We start from the raw sequence: 18,753 nt of genomic DNA, 5'->3' as shown, positions 1-18,753 counted from the left end.
ACAACGTCCTCTACCTGGTCGGAAGATGAAATCTTATGTTCTCAACAAACCTGGAAGCAGAAAACGGAACAACTGAACCCACAGAGTATTTACCTCATTCAGAATGAGCTAAAACAGTTTTAATTTTTGTTGAAATTATACATTTTAATTTACAGGCCCTTCCAGCATCAACTTAAAAAAATAAATCCCTGCAGGGGGGTGGGGGGGGAGAAAGGGGTTGAGGGAATCTGTCTGAGAAGTCTTTAAAATCCCAGGATGTCAGGCGCTGGTCCCACGCTGTAAAAACAAACACGTTTAAAAAAAATTGATCCGACTTGTTTGGCCTGAGACTCGGCTAAAAAGTGACATGGAAAGAAACGAGTCGGCCACTAAAGGATCTGTTCCCACTGCGAGTCCATTGAAAGTCGCTCGGATATGTTCACACAAGTTCCTTGTTGGAGAGCAGATTTTTTTTTTTTTTTTTAAAAAACGAGTGAAGCTGAGCGGCTGCTCAGTGTTTGTTGTTGGTCTCCTCCTGTCCCGACCCGGAGATCCCGTTCTGTGGCTGGCTGGATCCAGATCCCAGACCGTAGAGCCGACCGCAGTACTTGGCATCATCGATGTGGTCTTCAAAGAAAAGCTGCAAAGACAAGAACAGCTTAAATTAAAAACGGAGCTCTGCTAAAGTTTTCAACTACCCTGAATTCCTTTTTTTCTCTTTCAAAAAGTTCTGAAACAGATTCTGAAGGTTTTTCTCTATGGACTTCAGATACTTTTCAACACAGTCCTTGAAAAATTAAGTTTTGCCAGGCATAACCAAAACTGAACATGTTACAAGTTTAATAGGCAGGTAAATAAATATGACAAAAATCAAAAAAACAAATGGAGAAGCAGCAAAACCTTCAAAAGAGACCAGAGACAAAGTCTGAATATTATTGGAAGTAAACAAACAAAGAACAAAAAATATTTTATACAAAACTCTGATCGTGCCATTAAACACAAAACAACTAAGAATTTCAGGGCAAATCATTCTATTTCTGACCTTTTCATTACTGCTTAGCATTTTTAGCAAAAAAAAAAAAAAATTCAAATTTGAATGTCTGGTTTTGATGAAACATCAAATGTCATTAAAAGGAAAAAATAACTTGTTAAATGAACTTTAAAGATAGAAAAAGGTTGACTCACTTTTTACCACATCTGATCCAAGCTTATCAACCTCATTAATACTTATTGTACAGAACAATTTCAAAAATTTATAAAACAGAGGACTACTTTAGTTGCATAACTTCAAAGGTTGAGGCTCAGTTTACCTCTTTCATCCTGAAGAAAGCCATCCCTGTGAGCAGCGAGTCGGATCCGGCCTGATGCTGCCGTCCGATCCTCTTCAGCTCCAGCTGATCGGCTACTTCCTGCAGGCCTCCCTGCAGCACAAACACAGCAGGCGGGTGAATCCTGGCTCCTCCAAACTGGCTCAAATATAAGATGTGGTTATATTTCAGCAAACCTTGAGACTTTTGCAGCTCTTCATCAGGTATTTGACATCGTAGATTGCAGGAAAAAACAAGTTGAGGATCTGAAAGAAGTCGTGCTCCTCCTCAGGAAGCCGAGCGTCTGTCAGAAGCTTCACCAGATAGCCAAAGTCGTAGCCGCTGAAAAATCAAAGATGAGAATGTTTGTAAAAATACTTATGAATCACAGGGGCTACATCTGCTAGGTTTAAAAATAGGGCTGTGTAATAATATCGATTTTGCGATATATATCGATATTTTCTTTCCTAGGAAAAAAATCGATATTCATCCGAAAGTATCGTAACATCCAACTGTCACCTTGCTCACTCACTGCTTGCTTCGCCGGGAGAGTGATTAGGCTTAGAGTGATTCCTTCAGATGTTAAGTGTCAAGGTTAAAAAGGTATCAAACTATTCAGAGCAGGGTACTTGGTGCACTTTATTTACTTTACAAAAGCATCTAAGCTACAGTTTGTACTGTTTCAATTAAAAGAAACATGTTTTCTCATCACTTCTATGATTCATTTTGTCCAGCTGTCGACTTTAAGTCTGTGTCCATGTCCAACCAGAGCCAGGTATTGTGTAGTTGGTGCTTTTAATCAGTTTTCAGTTAAATTAATTCAATCCAACTCTATAACAGTCACAAAATGTCACCAAAATCACTCTGTCCCTCTAAAATCTTTAAAAAAAAAATCACAAAGGTGTATTGAATTGTATCGCTTGCTGAATATCACAATATATATCGTATCATGAGCAGAATATCGTGAATCGTATCGTGAGATTATTGTATCACTACAGCCCTATTTAAAAACAGCCAACCTGTGGAAGGAGAGCCACTTGACGTTTTCACAAAGCACCAGGCCAGACGTCATGAGGAGCTCTGCAAAGTACAGCGTGTCGATTCCTTCTTCTTCATGTTTTTTGAACTGGAGGCCGGAGTTCTGCAGCAGGTCGATGGAATCCTGCGAATACATGTCTTCTCTGAGGAGAAGATAAACGTCACATTACATTCTTAGTATGGTACAAACAAAACTAAACATTCATCTAAAGATATTTTGTTCACCCTGAATCACCAGGGATGTGGTATTCCACCTACGTGAGGTTGAATTTGAAGTTGAACTGCCACGTCGTCGTGCCCGGAGGATAAGTGCCGTCCTCATTCATGAACGTGAGTCCGAGCTGGATGATCTTCAGGAGGTCCACGTTGCATCTCAGCAGCTGGTACTGGTAGTCCACTGTGCTGCGAAACTCTCCGATTGGCCGCACAACAACCCCAGGGAACTCTGTGTCCTAATGAGCAACAGAGATCATCACTGATCTGTTAAAGTGACGAGAGTCAGCCACTTCATCTAATCTCTCAAAGGGAAGTATACAGGAGTAGTTCAGGTATAGTTTAGGTTTGGATTTGGATTTGTGAGCACAGAGTGGATCAATTGATCAGCTCAGGATGCATGTACGTAAAATTTGTTTCGCTGAACAAAGTCAAAACTCTCACCATGGCGACATAGTTGTAGCTTTGGATAATCTGTCTGATCTTTCTCATCTCTTCTTCCACATTGCTCGCCCAGACTTCACAGATGATCTGACTGGAATCTGCAAGTGCAGCTGGCATGTTGGTAGGTTGGATGAAAAGCTAAAATCCTAGCAGTCCTGCGGCACTCAGTGGGAGGCAAAGAGCGAATCCGATAAAGAAAAGAGGGACAATCCTGGAAGAATAAGGAAAGGAAAATGTCAGCCAGTTTACCCCGTGATTAGCAAGGGAATTTGAACTAGGAGTATGACACACAGAAAAACTAAAACCCATCACATTCCAGTCTGTAAAAACACCCAAAAAACTCCTCTTCTCTGATGCACCTGTATCAAGATTATAAACATCTTTTTCAATGCATAAACGTAGAGATATAAAATAACGCTGTTTTATAACTATAATTGTTTCTATTTTTTAAAACAAACATAATGTGCTGGCATACCTGATTCAAGATCTGGGCAAAAACTGAGTTAAACATCAGACAAAGCACACAACAAAACCGTCAGGAAGCCTGTAGAGCTGTGGTTTGAGCTTTAAGAAAAATCTAGATCCTCTGTAGGGAATAATAGCTTATTAATGCACAATAACTCTTTCCTTTAGAACCTTTTATACTTTGGCCCTATTTGCTATACGTCATCATTTTACTTTTCTCATGTTTAATCATCACCAAAATGTAATGCCCAACATTTAGATTAAACAGGTAAATTAGATGAGATAGAATATTGACATTTTTTTTTACATCATGTTGCCATGACAGCAGAAGGAGCAACCGTTAGCTTAGTTAGTTCAAATTCAACTAGAAAGCACCAAATACAAAGAAAAATGTTAACTACAAGTCAGTTGAAGGAGTATGCTTACACGAAATTAATTAAATTCACTGTAAGCGATCTATTTGAAACAAAAACAAACGTCGCAACGACTGGAACGCTAGCATTTAGCTTAGCATCGAAGCTAACCTTCGACGGGAAGCGGCACAAAAACAAAGAACAAATAAGAAGCACTTCCCTGTTCCACTCCTCCGCGTGTTGTACTCGAGCTTTATCTGCCATAAGGATGACACACTGACGTTGGGAAAATTATTAAAATATCATTTTACCTGCTGTTTTCTTCAATCGAAGCCTGTCAGCCTGGTTGATGAGGATGTTTTCTTATTCGTTTTCTTTTCGCCTCTTCGTCTTCAAAACGCACAGGAGCACCACCTGCTGCCAGGGAGTGATTGCGTGATGACGTGATATCTACTAGCCCTACACGTACTCAATAGATAAAATATGAAAACAAATTCAAGCCTTAGTTTACAGTAGCATGCTGTTTTTTTTTCTAATTTATTGTGATTGCTTGATATGGACTGATATAAATATTTGCTACAATTTCTCATTTTTTCCCCAGTTGCAACTGATATGCTTGTTCTTTTTATTACAAACAAAGCCATAAAACACACACTGCTCCTGCATTTAACTTTTTTAGTGAGAAACAGGGTTGTTTGAATGAAGATGTTTTAATATTTTTAAACCTGCATGTTTCCTTCATATACAATTGAGATCAAAATTTACATACAGTGTAAAACATTTTTTTCTCTGTCTCATTTTAAATCAGACTAAACTTGTTTCTGTTTTACATTTATCATCTTCGAATTCACAAATGCACCAACATTTATTTAGTATTTAGTATAATTTCCCTTTTAAACTGCAAAGCCTAGATCAAATGTTTTGGATATCCATCTACAAGTACTCTTAATGTATTTACATGTTAATGATTTCTACTGGACTGTACTTTAAACCGATAATGCCATTATGTTGCTTTTTATTGTTTTCAGACATGACAGTCTCATTTCCTATTAGGAGCAAATATCTAAGTTGAAAGAAAATCATTCAAAATTTAAATCTGTCAGGGGTTTGAATAATTTGGGGCTTTAATGTACGTTGGGATTATCTCATTTAATTTATTCCATATTGACAATATATCTGTTCAGTAAAGAAAAAGAATCAATTGTCATTCCATTTACCTTTTTATTTAGTTGAGACTGAAGCAGGATAACACTTCTGATCTATTTCCACATGATCTTTTTGAAAATAAAGAGTTCTTTGAGACCGTTTTGATCCATTAGCTGTTAAAGTAGAAAGTACAAGGATGTTGCCACTTCATGTTTATATTTCCTTTTCGTTTTCTCAGGTCAGAGCTGGCAGATCCAAATATTCCGGGTCAGGATCTCAGTAAGTCAATTTACTGTACAGAACATGTAAAACAACAAAAAAAAAATAACACTGTGTGACAGAGAGTTGTTTATAAAAGTGTTGAGGCTTTGTGTCCATCTTCTGATGGTGTCAGTTACAGAAGCAGCAGAGGTCAGAAGTCACTGCTCCGCCCGTCCAGATCTCCTCTGGATGTGGGAAATCTCCAGTATCGGCATGAGGAGCTGGAAGGCATCCTGGATATAAGATGCACTGTTGGAAGCCTGAGTAAGAGGAAAATTTTGTAAATGTCATAGAGTTAAAAAAAAATGTAAACATGAAATGTAGTGCACAAAATTATAAATGGAGTGATGGACCAAGAACACATCCCTGCTGGACTGCAAAACAAAGCAATTTACAGGATGGCAACAGTTCTTTCCCAGACTTCCACCCATCTTCCATCTCTTATTTAAATAACTCAAAAGTGTGGCCTGACTCACACTTTTCCAGTAAAAGACCACTGTCTCATGCTTTATGGTGCCAATCCCTATCGAATCTTTCAAGTCAACCTTTTTGCCACACAAACACAAATGCTGCTCTAAAAAACATTTCCATTGTAAAATGCCTCTTTAGGACACCTGTCACATAATAAGGTGTGATTTATATCACTAAACTGCACACAGTGACTGTGTTAATTCATATTTTAAAATGTATTGATATTTATTGATATTCTTATAAAAAACAATGGAGAAAGATAGTAAAAATAACAATGCTGACAATACAGACAGTTTTAGTTTTTATTAACACATCATTAATTGTAATTTATCATCACAATAAATCCAAATTTTATCACAAGAAATGTATCACAATACATGATACAATAAATGCCTAACCTTAGATGCAAGATTCTTTAATTCGATTTCTGTTCGTAATTCAATTAAATATTATTGGTTAAATCTTATTGTAAAGTTATAAAACATAAAATGAGCACAAACCTCGAGAAAGATTCCTGTAATCAGCGGGTTCAGGACATCTCCCTTCTCTTTAAACTGTAAAAAAACGCAGCTATCAGAACTCTGACTATTACCTAAAAACTTTTTATTTTTTCAGACTAAAAATATTAACTGCTGCGGCTCTGAGTGAAAAATTAAAATGAAACATGAATACTTTGACAAAGCATCAGTTCACTTACCCCCGCTGTAGTCAGGCAGGAGGTGAACTTCTTGGAAAGCAGAGAGATTTCTTTACACAGGACGACAGTTAGTCTGAAAACAGACAGATTTAATGCAATTGGCTTCCCTCACCATGTCTGTGCATGTGGAAACTAGAAAACGTAACGTGGCATTACTGTGACAAGACGTTGGCGTCTGTGCTGCCGTTGGAGAGCAGGATCTTCTCGGCCAGTTTGTGGAAAAGCTCAATGGAGCGAGCAGTCAGCTCTGCCAGACTCCGGATGGCTGTAGCATGGAGATCCTAAATAATTTTACAAAATCTGTTTATACTTTCTAGGAATTACAAATTTCAAGCGCATCAAACTCTAAAAATATTGTTCTGTTTTCCTCTTTTCAACTTGAGTGAAGTCACTCAACTTTGTGGCTTCACAAACTGACGATGGACTCACCTCTGCAGAGTGCGTCCTCTCAGTCTCTTCGCTGTCTTCCTGTGGTCTGCTCATGTCGCTGACCGTGCTGCGGGCGTTCTGACAGGCCTGTTAGATTACAGCTATGATGCCGTTATCGCTAACATTTAGAGGACAATCAATGGACATAAGAAATGGATCAACTGACAGACTGGAATGCTCTGATCTGATAACTGAGTTGAAAAGTTATTCCATTCCAAATGTAATGGTAGCATGATGTATTTAAATGTGTTAAATTTGGATTGCTTTCATAAAATTAGACTAAATATTGCCCTTTATGACTGTGGCTGTTAGCAATTTGGACACTAATTGTTTGGAGGTTGACCACATCTTGACAGCCCTTGATATTTAACAATGCACATTAATCCTCCAGCACTGGAACACTTTCAGATCTGTCATAGCATAATTATTATAAGTAGCTAGTTACTCCAGAGCCCTGCATCTAGCACCATAAAATCCAGAAGGAATCGGTCACAGACGTAATAAAATCATACCTTAATGAGTTTGTCAGCTGTGGCAGAAACACTGAGGCCATCAACAGCTGACGTTAAATCCTTCTCAAACTCTGTGCCATCTTCGTCTGGGAACAGATGAACAAACCAGTTTCATCCTGGTGACTTTCATGCTGGTGCAGACATGCTAACCCCCCCAAAAAAACACTAAGTCTTACCTTTCTTGTCGTCAACCTCCTCATCATCAAACTCCACCATGGAGAAAGATTCCTTAATTTGGTCCAGCTCCTCTCTGAGCAGGATCAGCTCGTCTCCAGACAGAGTCGTCAGCACAGACTTCACCTAAAAGAAACACACAGAACTAAGAATAAAATCCGAGGGCATCTTGGTCCTACCCTTCGTAATTTGATGAGCAGACACATTAGCTTCTCTGAGGTTGTTGCCAGTGTTGGACACTCTTCTGCTCGTAACAAATATAATTTTTGGTGTAGCACCTAAACATTTTTGATAACTTTGAAAACGTCTAGCTTCCCTTAAATTAAATTTCCAGAGAAATTCTAAAGCGCTAAATTTACTTGGTTGTTTTGTAAACTTTCAGTTGAGTAAAGTTCAACATGTGAGTTGAAGTTTTGATAATTGACAAAAGAATTCTTAAAACTGAGATCCAGTAAAAGGAGTGCTTAATGTGTGTCTGTCACAGGATGATTGCCTTTTAAAACTTTTAGTAATGATAAAATTTCAAGACTTGATCAAATTAGACATAAAAGTAAAATCTCTTGCATAATGTTTAATTTCAATACAACTTTTTTTTTTTTAAAGAAATCAGGGAAGCTGTACCTTAGATTCGCTCTCTCTGGACAGGATCTCCAGGGCTTCGAGGTGCGACAAACCCTGGAATTCATCAAACAGCATCCCGTAGTGCGCCACCACCTTCTTCTCTGTGTCTGATGACTCTTTCTCTGCTGTCTGCAGCTCCTCTCGCTCTTTCGCCTCCCGCAAAACCTGACAAAGAAGCAGAAGAAGAAATAAATTGGATTTTACCTTCCCCTATCAACTCATTTAGACTTTACCCACCTGAGACAGAGAGGCATTCCTGTTCATCAGTCCTTTGGTTTTCTTAAAGCCAGGATCTCCTTCAGCTATCACATCCATTGTCTTCTTCCCAATGAACTCCAGAGCATCCAAACCTCCCGTGATCACAGTCTTCCCCTATGGAGATGTTTACTTTATTTGAGATCATTTTACTGGATAAAAAGTGACCAGAACCATATACAGTAAAACATCTCCTCACTGTGGTCTGAACAACGCTGGTCAGAGACGAGAACATTCCCATTGCGCTTCCTACTGGTGAGGATCCTTCAGTTGCAGATTTTTCTGTCTCGCTGCTGCCTTCGCCTGCAGGAGAAGAATACAAAATTTGATGAAAAACATAAAATGTTTTGATTTATTCTATCTTCTCTTCAACTGATAAATATGTCTCACCCTGGTGTTTTTCCTCTTCCTCCACCTTAGCTGACAGTTCAGTTGGACTGGGAATTCCTAGAGATGTTTCTGCCTTTTCGATGACTTGAGTGAGCCCCTGGCCTGGACAAGCAGAGAATAACAAGTGATGAAGAGTAAACACAAACAGGGTGTGGACTGTGGACATAGGAACGGACATGGTAAGGAATGGAGTTGTTTGTCTCCATTCCTAACCATAGAAAAAATAAACTAGAACCTTTCTTATTGCAAACATTTCATATATTTGGTCATATCTAAAAATTATCATTTGATTACTTGGTCATCAAATTTGGCAACAATACCACAGATGAAAGACAATATACATATATTTTTTTAAAGTAAAGACATACTAAGTTGTTCTCCTTTTTACTATTCATTGGCTTTTCTTAAACATTTCTGCTATTTTTTAGTCAAAGTCTTAAAAAGTTGTTTTTGTCTCATAAGTTTTCGACAAAATAATTATCAAAAACTTTCTAGGAATATATATTAATAGTTTTAACATACATTCTCCCCTTTCCTTTTATTGCTAATTAGCTCAGGGTTAGGAAAATTGGGGGCTCGTCCGGAATCACAGATTGAAGACTAAACCAAACTAATAGAACTTAACGAAGTTGGCAAGTTTTTCCAGACCTCTTTTCCTCTTCGTTGCCTCACTTTCAATATCTCTTTTTAAGGAGGGTACAATGCAGGATATCATGTTGACAAGAAAGCCTTTTATAAAATTATTTCTAGTAAACAGATATCACAGACATTTTCTTCAGTAACTGTTGCAATTTGCAAAACTGTACATTTTGAAAGAGCGCAGCCAAAGAAAAACAACAACAAAAAAATCCAGACAGGTCGTAAAAGAGACAGCTTGGTGTTCTGGAGACTCACCCACAGTGGCAACAGTAGCTGTTGCTGTGGACAGGATGGATTTACCCCAGCTACCCCAGTATCCCCATCCACCTTGAGAGACAGTCGATTCACTTGGCGTCTGTGAGAGGAAACTCTTAAAAGATGCAATAGATTTATTGTATGTAACTATGTGGTATGCCATAGTAATAACATATTTGGCCACCTATTATATTTGCCCAATTCACAGCTAATATAATAGGCTATTTAATAAAAAAGAAGAAATTTGTACTGTTTAATCACCATTAATGATAATTCTATAATGAAACAATTGGAGACTTATTTTATTTGTGACTAAATAAAGGATAACTTGGTGGCATGATTAAGAGCTACCTTTGCCGGCTGCTGTTCCTCCTCTGCTTTTGGTGTTGGCTCGGTTTCCTCTGCAGGTTTGGTATCTGGTCTCCTCCTGGCTTTCCTCGTTGGGGCTACATCAGTAGAGCTGCCTGGTGTTTCAGCTGGAGAGGGGTCTTGGATCCCAGGCGCTCCCCCTGTCCCATCGCCTTCTGAATGAGGTCCTTCGCTGTCTGACATCTTCTCAGACATCTCAGCACAACATGACTGCAGAAAATAACAGACGGCATTAAGTATGAAGGATTTTTTTAATGTGCCCTTTAGGGCTATGCACATTAACAGTCAGTCTAACAACAAAACTAAAGAAGCCTTAGACTGAAGGTTGTTGCTGTATGACAGTCTCATGACAGTTATGACATGCTAACAGCTCAATTTCTGAGCAGCAGAGATGACACAATGACTTGCTGGGAATGGGAAGCACTGTTAATCCAAATAATTTCCTTTTGCTGCTCCTCTTTAAATCTTTTTTTTTCTGGCCTTATGGTTAGACAACCATAAGGCACAGACAGAGACGTTGGAGTTGGAACATATTGTTTGAACTTTAAACTTCCTCCTTCTCTTTCAGCTCTTTGTTCCTGATCTACTGGTATTATTTGAGCTTTCGAGATGCTAATTAGTTGCTTCCAGTTGTATAAACCATACTTTGTTGCCACAGTTACGCATCAAACACATGTATCTTTCATTTATATGATCCAGCTGTGTTGGACCAGAGACCAGACTAAAAGTTGCCGGACACCACAGCATTGTTTGATATTCATGCTTTAGGATATTACGGATTTAAACTTCTGGTTTCCCCACAGACTCTTACAATTAGCACTGGGCGTTAATGTGTTTCAAATCTGTTATTGCTGGCTGTTGATGTTTTCAAAGATTTATAACGTAGAAAGTTTCTGCTAAAACAGTAAATTTGAACTAAACATTAACGTTATCCTCAGCCAATTTAAAAAGAGTCATGAAACCAGCCAGAAATAAGACAAATCAGAGTTTTTACAACAAACGAACCCTTTCTGATCTCAGTCTTGATGCTAGCAGCTAACGTTTACCTCCAATCTGCTTGTTGTTTCCTTCCCAGAAGTAATTAGAAGAATTTTCCGTTTTAATTAGAGCTTGGAATTCCCAATCCAGGCCTTATATTTATGTTAATTTTCCAGATTACAGAAATAATTCCAGTTTCTTATTGTTGTCCAGAAAGATTAGCCACGTCACATTTTGTTTTCAAAGGTTAGGTCTGTCAGCTGCTGGAGGAGGAAGGACTTCCGTCTGATGTCTTCATAATAAAAGCAGGCCTGAAAAACGAACGTTCAAATGTATAAATTGACGCGACAGATATATAAACGGAGTTTTTCCTCATGATTTTGCCATATTATTTCTTCACCTTTGGTTCAGACAAATTTAGTCCATATTATTAACAAAAGGAAAATAGATAATGTTAATAGAAGCATATGAGCCCTTTGTGCCATCATGTGTTACAACAGTCAAGGCAGACGAGCATTTGGGTTTGGTGGTGTTAGGTGTGGACAGGTGTGTCAATACAGAACAGCTCTACACTTTGTGACAAGCCCACACTAGTGGAATAACATCATTAACCAGTCATTATGCTCCTGCATGAACAGCACAGGGATAATTTCATCTTCACGGACAACAGAACTCCAGCTCATTGAGGTTAGATCATTATATTGCAGTATTGCTCATCACTGTTTTATTTTGAAAGATGTTATAAGATGTTATGTTATGTTATGTTATGTTGTGTTGTGTTGTGTTGTGTTGTGCTGTGTCCTGTTTGGAAAGCTTGATGTATAAAAGGAAACGGAAGTAAAATGTTGAATATTTCGAAATAAAATCATGAAAACGAGTTTATCGGGGGAAAACATGTTTATCTGCTCCTCCCCCCCTTCTCTTTAAAGTAAATAATCTATAAAGTTATTTATTGTAAAATAATAATACAAAAATTTATAAAATCCAATGAAATATTTTCACTTAACCAAATAACATATCACAATTTGTGTATGTATTTTTTAAACAGTAAATATTTTATTTATTTATTTATTTATTTATTTATTTATTTATTTATTTATTTATTTATTTATTTATCTCTCTCTCTCTTGTTCCGTTCTAAAGTGTTTCACAGGTAATTATTAGGCCACGCCCACTTAAGCACCTGTTCCAGGAAGTTGTTGGAGCGTACAGTATGTGCTCGATTTCAGCACTGGAAGGGATATGTCTTTGATTTAAGTTTCTGTCTTTTGGTCTAAAACAAGCTTAAGTCTGTTGAAGACTCCTGTGTTGTGACTTAGCAGCAGGTAAGTAGGTTACATGGGATATGATTGTTTGAAGTCCCTTCATAGTCTGAGTAGAATCAGTGCTGATCTGATCTGAGGGATAGTGACTTTTTTTCCCCACAGGTTTTCTGTTTCATGAACTGTAAAAAAACAAGATTTATTCAAATATAAATATTTTTTATATGTTTTTAAAAAGATTTAACATAATTTTGTGAGTTTAAATCTGTTTTGATATTCTGACATATTGCCATCTATTATCAACAAACTTTTCTGAGGTATTCAATGTGCTAATATTTTCATAAAGGGTCAGTTTAATATCCTTTAGTTACAATTAATTAGTGTAAATGTAATAGAAAACCAATATCTTCCTAGAGACAATATAATAATTAATGCCACTATACTTAAATTAGAAACATTGCTCAAAATGTAAATCTCTTTTAATAAATATATATAGTACAACATTAAAGTTAGATTAACTGAGAAATCAATGTTAATAATCTCTGTGTTCATCAGAATATTATGTACTGGAATCTATTTAATGAAGAGGATAAGAAAAAAAAAGAATCAGACACATCTCAGTCATCCTGTAAAGACTAAAAAGGTGCATATTTGGTTTTAGTTTAAATTCAACATAATGCTATGATACCTAGAGATTGTAATATTAACATTTTATTAACAAAAAAAGATACTGAAAAACGACAAATGGGTCAGTAGCTGTGTGCTGTTGTGTCACAGCCACCAACTCTACCTGTTTTGCAGGATTTTCTGGTCTAGATGTGATGTCAGCCTGAAACTTCACTCAACATGTTATCTAAGAAGCACTGCCTGTCACACACGCTCCTCCTGCTGCTCGTTTGCTGGACAGCAGATGGAGCTCACAATGACTCGGAAGCAGGGTCCTTCACAGAGCTGGCCCCAATCGCCTCTAGCAGGTACATCTTGGCAAAGGAAGGGTCCAGCATGCTAATCGAGTGTAACGTGACTGATGTTCAAGAGGACGTCCGGTGGTACAACTCTAAAGGACTTCTTCTTGGAAAAGAAGAAGGTAACAGGATTTTATTATGAGCAGTTTTTATTTGATAATTTACCCTTTAAGTTGTCAAGAAACATCTAATTAACAGTTCATGACTTCTCATTTCCCTCTCATATTATCATGGCACAATGCAAAGACTCATTTCTTTTAGCCACTCCAAAATGAGAAAGACAAAGGAACATCCCTTCAAAAAGGAAAGATTTGTTCATTTATTCATGTGAAGCACAACAATGGAATTCACTTGTAGACTTGGTTTCCAAAGTCCCCCACATCTGAATCCAAATGATCATCTTTGGGTTCAGATGTTCAAAAAAAAAGTCACATCTATGGAGGCCCCACCTTGCAACTAACAGAACTTACAGGTTGCCAGTGCCAGGTACCAAAGCTCTCCAGACGAAGTTTGTATATTCATGTGGAAATACAGCTCTTAAATTCCATTAGTAATGGTCTTAAAAAGTCTTAAATTTGAGATGGTAAAATGTGCAAAAACTCTGTACAGATTATAGGTGTTTAATTGTCTTTTCTAATTTTAGGCGGGAAGTGGCAGATCCAGGAGAAGGGTGTCCTAAACATCAGTGTGGTGTCCTTTGGGGACCGCGGCCGCTACACCTGCGTAGCCTCAACAGGCATCGGCCTCACCAGAAACTATACGGTCATTCTGCGTGTGGCGTACACCAACAGTGGCCTGGGGCTGTACTTTGTCATTGTGTGCTTGGTGGCTTTCGCCATCACGATGGTCCTCAACGTGGCACGCTTGTGCATGGTCAGCAGTCACCTCAAAGAGACAGAGAAGACCATCAATGAGTTCTTCCACACTGAGGGCATCGAGAAGCTGCAGAAGGCATTTGACATTGCTAAAAGCATTCCCATAGTCACCTCGGCAAAGACGGTGGAGTTCGCCAAGGTCACGCAGTTTAAGACCATGGAGTTTGCCCGTCACATCGAGGAGTTGGCACGCAGCATTCCTCTTCCGCCGCTCATTCTGAACTGCAGATCATTTTCAGAGGAGAACATGAACCCAGAGAATGATCCTGGAAAGATGGCTGCATCAGCATCCAGGAACAGGCAGGCTTTAGGCCCGCCGTGCCCTGACCAAATCGAAGAGGAAAAGATGTGTGAGGCAATGCTGTCGAGTGGAAGACAAAGGAACGATGGGACCGGTGAAGACTTGAATGTGTCTCTGCATAAAGTAAAGGTTGACATTGAGGATGATGAGAGCAGTGCATGAACTGAGTGGGAATTCCAGCAAAGTCCATTTTTACAGCCAGATAACTTAGGTTTTTGTCTTTGAAGATTGCCTTTCATCTTAAATATAGCAATTTACGGTTTATTTTAATCTCATTCTTATTCCTGCAGCTCAAGTTCTCAAACATAAGCAAAAACTATCTTTTTTCCTTTGCTTTCAGATATTCTTTAACTCACCATCAGATTTCCAATTTTTGTTTTATGTTTCTGCAATTTTAGATCATTTCACTCATTCAAGGTTCCTTTATTTCTTTGTTTCCTTCTTTGTTCCCTTTGACAGGCAGGTCAGCCTTCACTGAGAAAATATTGCCTGGTAAAATCATTATCTCTCCACTTCCATTGTTGTCACATCACTCATAGGTAATTGGTTTTGAAGAACTTGACTGATATCACGCATGTATGTTTACACAGGTCTTTGTTTGCCTGAAAAACATTTAATTGCAGAGGTTGAAATGAGAATTTTAAATAAAGCGGAAAAGGAAGATTCTTACACAGTAGTATGAAATGGAATATTTACCATGGAAAATTTCATATTTGGTCTGCAAATTAAATGCATTAAATTCTGTGATTATATGAGAAGACTTTGATTTTCTATAGAGGTTTTTTGTATGCACATGGTGATGTGTGAAAGGCAAATTAATTACTCATTTGGATGCTACCCCTGCATGTTTATGTCAACAGAAGTCAGAAACAAAGATTTGTAAAATGTATAAAAGTGATAATGTTGATAAAACTCAGTCCTGTCGATTCTTCTTTGTGTCTCTGAAGGATGTAAAAATTAAACCAAGCAATGTGATCAATCTGAACTGGGATTGAGGTAAAATGGTTTGAGTAGTTATGAAACTGGTTTGCTTTTTCCTCTTTCTGCTTCACATTGATGGAGAAGAGCTGAATGGAGTGAAAGAAGCTGAAATCAGTCTAATTTAACAATAACAATCTTTATTGTCATTATAGAACCATGGAATTACATTACATGGATTATAACAAAATTGGTGAAAATCGTACTACAAGGTATTTAATGCCCTTATGACTACCAGGTATAAACTGTTCTTCAGTCTGTTTGTCTTTGCTTTTATGCTCCTGTATCTGTATCTGTAGCCAGATGACAGCAGTTGGAACAAATACACTTTTTCAGACTGATCTTATTATTTTGTGTTAGCTGTGGTTACATGGAAGGAAAATCATGCAGCTGTTATCAATTTGAGTCAGAACGGCTTCCAAGAGTCTGGTAAGTAGATGAAAGGAGAGTTTTATTCATAATTAAAAACGTCAAGCTTAGAAGTTATCAGCTGCAAACAAAGGCTTTAGACTGTCCAATACATAATGTGGCAAAGTAACAAAGATGTCCTGCAAAAGCAGATACTTTCCAAAATCTATCAAAGGCTTGTTGATGACCTGTGGATTTTCTTGCATTTTAGAGCAGCGTGCCACAAGGATGAAGTGATAAGAAAATGACTCAAAGATTAAAACTTTACTGGACCTTTGGTCAGAAAACTCTTCCCATCTTAACTCCGCTGATAAGCTGATGAGTTCTCCAAAGGGAGGTGCAAAATTAGAAGTCAAATAACTTGTGATTTACTCCATTGATGACATTAATGAGATCTTAGCAACTGGAGATCAGTCAGGAATCAGGATCCAGAAGTTGATATCCTGACTGAGGGATAAGGATTGATTCTTTGTATGAATTTCATGTGTTATTCACTTATCTTCACAGTAATAATAATGCTAAATATTTTAAAACAGTAGCAATAATGATAAGGGTTGATTGGATGTGCAGTAATATACAGAAACCACATGATGGCGCTGTTGGTTAGCACAATTTCATGTGATCTGCGGCGCTCTAACAGCCTGAGTCACATTTCAGTTCAGTAGTCGATGAAAGTATCAACTCCTGTTCAAATCCTGGGTGCACTTGAGTTCTTCAGTTTTAAATATTGAAACATTACAAAATGAGAGATGCATTTACCAGTAAGAAAAATTCATAAAGCAATAAATTTGAAATTTTATAAGAAATATAAGATTAGGAAATTAGGAAATGACATGAACTTTCATGCAGGTTTAAACTTTCAACTTTACATGCAAGTTGAAAGGTCCAAAAAATAGTGTGAAAAACACATCTTATGCCTGGGGCTTAAAAATACCCTAAACTATCCTTTTGGTTGCACATTTGCAAGATCTAATTAACACAATCAGAGGGATTTTGTCCATTAAGTAAAATTAACTTTGGCTTCACAGTATTTAACGATTAAAAACATATTTTGTGGGGAAAACGTGAAAGGAAAAAAACCAAAGCAGAATATTTATGGGGTATGACTCCCTTCAGGCAAGGTAAGGTAAGTTTAGAGGAGTATTTTCATATTCCTTTGTATTTATTAGTGGAATGATGTTAGTCGTTTTCCTGAGTTGATGGGTTTGTGTATTTGCTCAGCTTCTTCTGTGCTTATTAGTCACCTTCCCTCAGTGTTCCTGGTCTGCTTCTATTTTCCTCCTTATTAGTCACACCTGGTTCTCATGCCACTCATCAATTCTCCAAGTAGTTATAAGCTTGTCAGATTCTCCTATTTTTCACTGTCAAGTATCCTCCGTGCTAGCTTCTCTGTGCTCCAGTTGCTTTCAGTTTCCAGTCAGTTGTTTTTTCCAAGTCTCCTGTGCCAGAGCTTCAGTTTTCCTGTAAAGCTCGGGACACACGACACAGCTTCCACAGTCATCACAGACGGAAGGACTAGGTGTTTAGCTCCCATCCTCAAGGGCTGGTGTAGATGTGTCTCTGCTCCAACACAGCTCACTGAAATGGTCCAAATATCCTCAGTGTGTCAAAGTCTGCAGAGGTTCTGCTGATCAACCATCATCTGACTGATCTGAAATGACAAAAACATGCAGGACATCAATCCTTGAAAACTGACACTAACAGACTGCTAACTTAGGCCCCTTAGTTTGCTGAATACAGATGATATAATATTTGCTAAAATACTAGCTATGCTACTTGAGAAAGTGGCTCCTGCATTGGTTCATTTTGACCAAGAAATGTTTGTAAAAGGTCTCCATGCTGCAAAATATACGAGAAGATGATTTGAACTAATCCATGGAAACACATCTCTGCAACATCCACAGGTTTTATCGTCTGTGGATGCTAACAAAAAAGCATTTGACAGGGTTGAACAGACATATTTACTTTAGACACTACAAAGCTATGGCTTTATGGATGTATGCAGTGGATTAGAGCACTTTATTAACCACTAGCCTTTGTTAAAATTGACAAAATCAGAGAGCTCAGTGGAACATTTTATTTGAACCTATAAATGCTTATTTCCTTTTTCACCCTCCTGAGTATGTATTGTAATTTAGTTTTTTGTGTAAAAGATAGTGTAAATAAAAAGAAACTGAATGTAAGATAAATAGGTTCACATATGTGAACATATTTCATTTAGAAATGTCTATTTGTTAAAGTATATTTACCTTTATATTTCTTTTTTACTGTTTTCTCTTTAATGTTGTATAGATACAGATTTTTTAAAACGTCAGCTCACAGCCTTTATTTTTTGTTAGTTGTCGGCAAATATGAGGTCAGGTCAGTGACTGGCTCCAGATTTCACTCAAAATTGTTTGACTGAGACCCAGGTTGGCTGATCCTGTTTCCTTCAAAATTCCAGTTTTCACTTCTTCTCACACCAACAGGTCTTTGTGCTGACAGACCACCGATACTCCAAAATGATACAAACTTTCCCTGATTGGGAACATGGTCTGAAATTGTGGAGCAAAAAGTGTAGTTTGTCCCCAGTTTAAGTGTTTTTCTTCAGTAAACTCATTAACAACATAAGGTTAAAACTATATTGTCTGCACTTGGATCCAACACTTCAGAAAAAGATGAAAACCGTTCACCCATGGGACGATTCACAAAGAAAAACAAGGGAATAGAGATATATTTCATTAGAAATGGACTGAACTGGAGAAACTATGAACAGAAAGGGACTGATTGCAGTGTTATGTTACTTTATCTAAGTCTCTGCTATTTGTCACATTTAATCCACTTTTAAGAAAACATAATTTGTAATTATTTTGATTGAATAAACAACTAAGGAACAAAAATAGCTGAACATTATTTCTAACAACCGTCAAGAATGATCAAATGTTTATCCTGGGCCAAAAACAAAGTGGTAATGCAGGGGAAAAATGTT

The 18,753-nt window shown here is 37.6% G+C and overlaps 3 protein-coding genes across 4 annotated transcripts; 1 reads left to right on the top strand and 2 right to left on the bottom strand.

Moving 5' to 3' along the window:
- Nucleotides 1-104: 104 nt before the first annotated feature.
- cnot8 (CCR4-NOT transcription complex, subunit 8) lies at nt 105-4,219 on the bottom strand. The gene is made up of 7 exons (XM_014984838.2): nt 4,111-4,219; nt 2,982-3,192; nt 2,583-2,776; nt 2,306-2,467; nt 1,484-1,628; nt 1,290-1,400; nt 105-619 (listed from the first exon to the last, which is right to left on the bottom strand). The coding sequence occupies exons 2-7, from the start codon at nt 3,096-3,098 to the stop codon at nt 491-493; spliced, it is 858 nt and encodes a 285-aa protein (XP_014840324.1). The 5' UTR covers nt 3,099-3,192; nt 4,111-4,219; the 3' UTR covers nt 105-490.
- Nucleotides 4,220-5,000: 781 nt separating this feature from the next.
- Nucleotides 5,001-11,277, bottom strand: fam114a2 (family with sequence similarity 114 member A2). Of its 2 annotated transcripts, none has more exons than XM_088012337.1 (14): nt 11,065-11,277; nt 10,001-10,228; nt 9,650-9,764; nt 8,756-8,857; nt 8,565-8,668; nt 8,348-8,482; nt 8,111-8,275; nt 7,492-7,615; nt 7,316-7,401; nt 6,804-6,890; nt 6,531-6,655; nt 6,375-6,447; nt 6,178-6,231; nt 5,001-5,466 (listed from the first exon to the last, which is right to left on the bottom strand). In XM_088012337.1, exons 2-14 carry the CDS (start codon nt 10,211-10,213, stop codon nt 5,365-5,367), a joined length of 1,485 nt encoding a protein of 494 aa, XP_087868463.1. In that variant the 5' UTR covers nt 10,214-10,228; nt 11,065-11,277; the 3' UTR covers nt 5,001-5,364. The 2 variants fall into 2 exon arrangements, with proteins under 2 accessions (XP_087868463.1, XP_014840321.2); XM_014984835.2 differs by having other exon boundaries at nt 9,650-9,749.
- Nucleotides 11,278-12,165: 888 nt separating this feature from the next.
- On the top strand, nt 12,166-15,315 carry LOC106916504 (microfibril associated protein 3). Its single transcript, XM_014984836.2, has 3 exons — nt 12,166-12,321; nt 13,060-13,345; nt 13,867-15,315. The coding sequence occupies exons 2-3, from the start codon at nt 13,105-13,107 to the stop codon at nt 14,559-14,561; spliced, it is 936 nt and encodes a 311-aa protein (XP_014840322.2). The 5' UTR covers nt 12,166-12,321; nt 13,060-13,104; the 3' UTR covers nt 14,562-15,315.
- Nucleotides 15,316-18,753: the final 3,438 nt, after the last annotated feature.

Source organism: Poecilia mexicana, unplaced genomic scaffold (genome assembly GCF_051168715.1).
Source record: "Poecilia mexicana isolate PSO_F unplaced genomic scaffold, ASM5116871v1 scaffold_14, whole genome shotgun sequence".
In the NCBI taxonomy this organism is placed as follows: Eukaryota; Metazoa; Chordata; class Actinopteri; order Cyprinodontiformes; family Poeciliidae; genus Poecilia; species Poecilia mexicana.
Note: the sequence above shows the minus strand (reverse complement) of the source record. Positions and strands in the feature narration are given on the sequence as shown.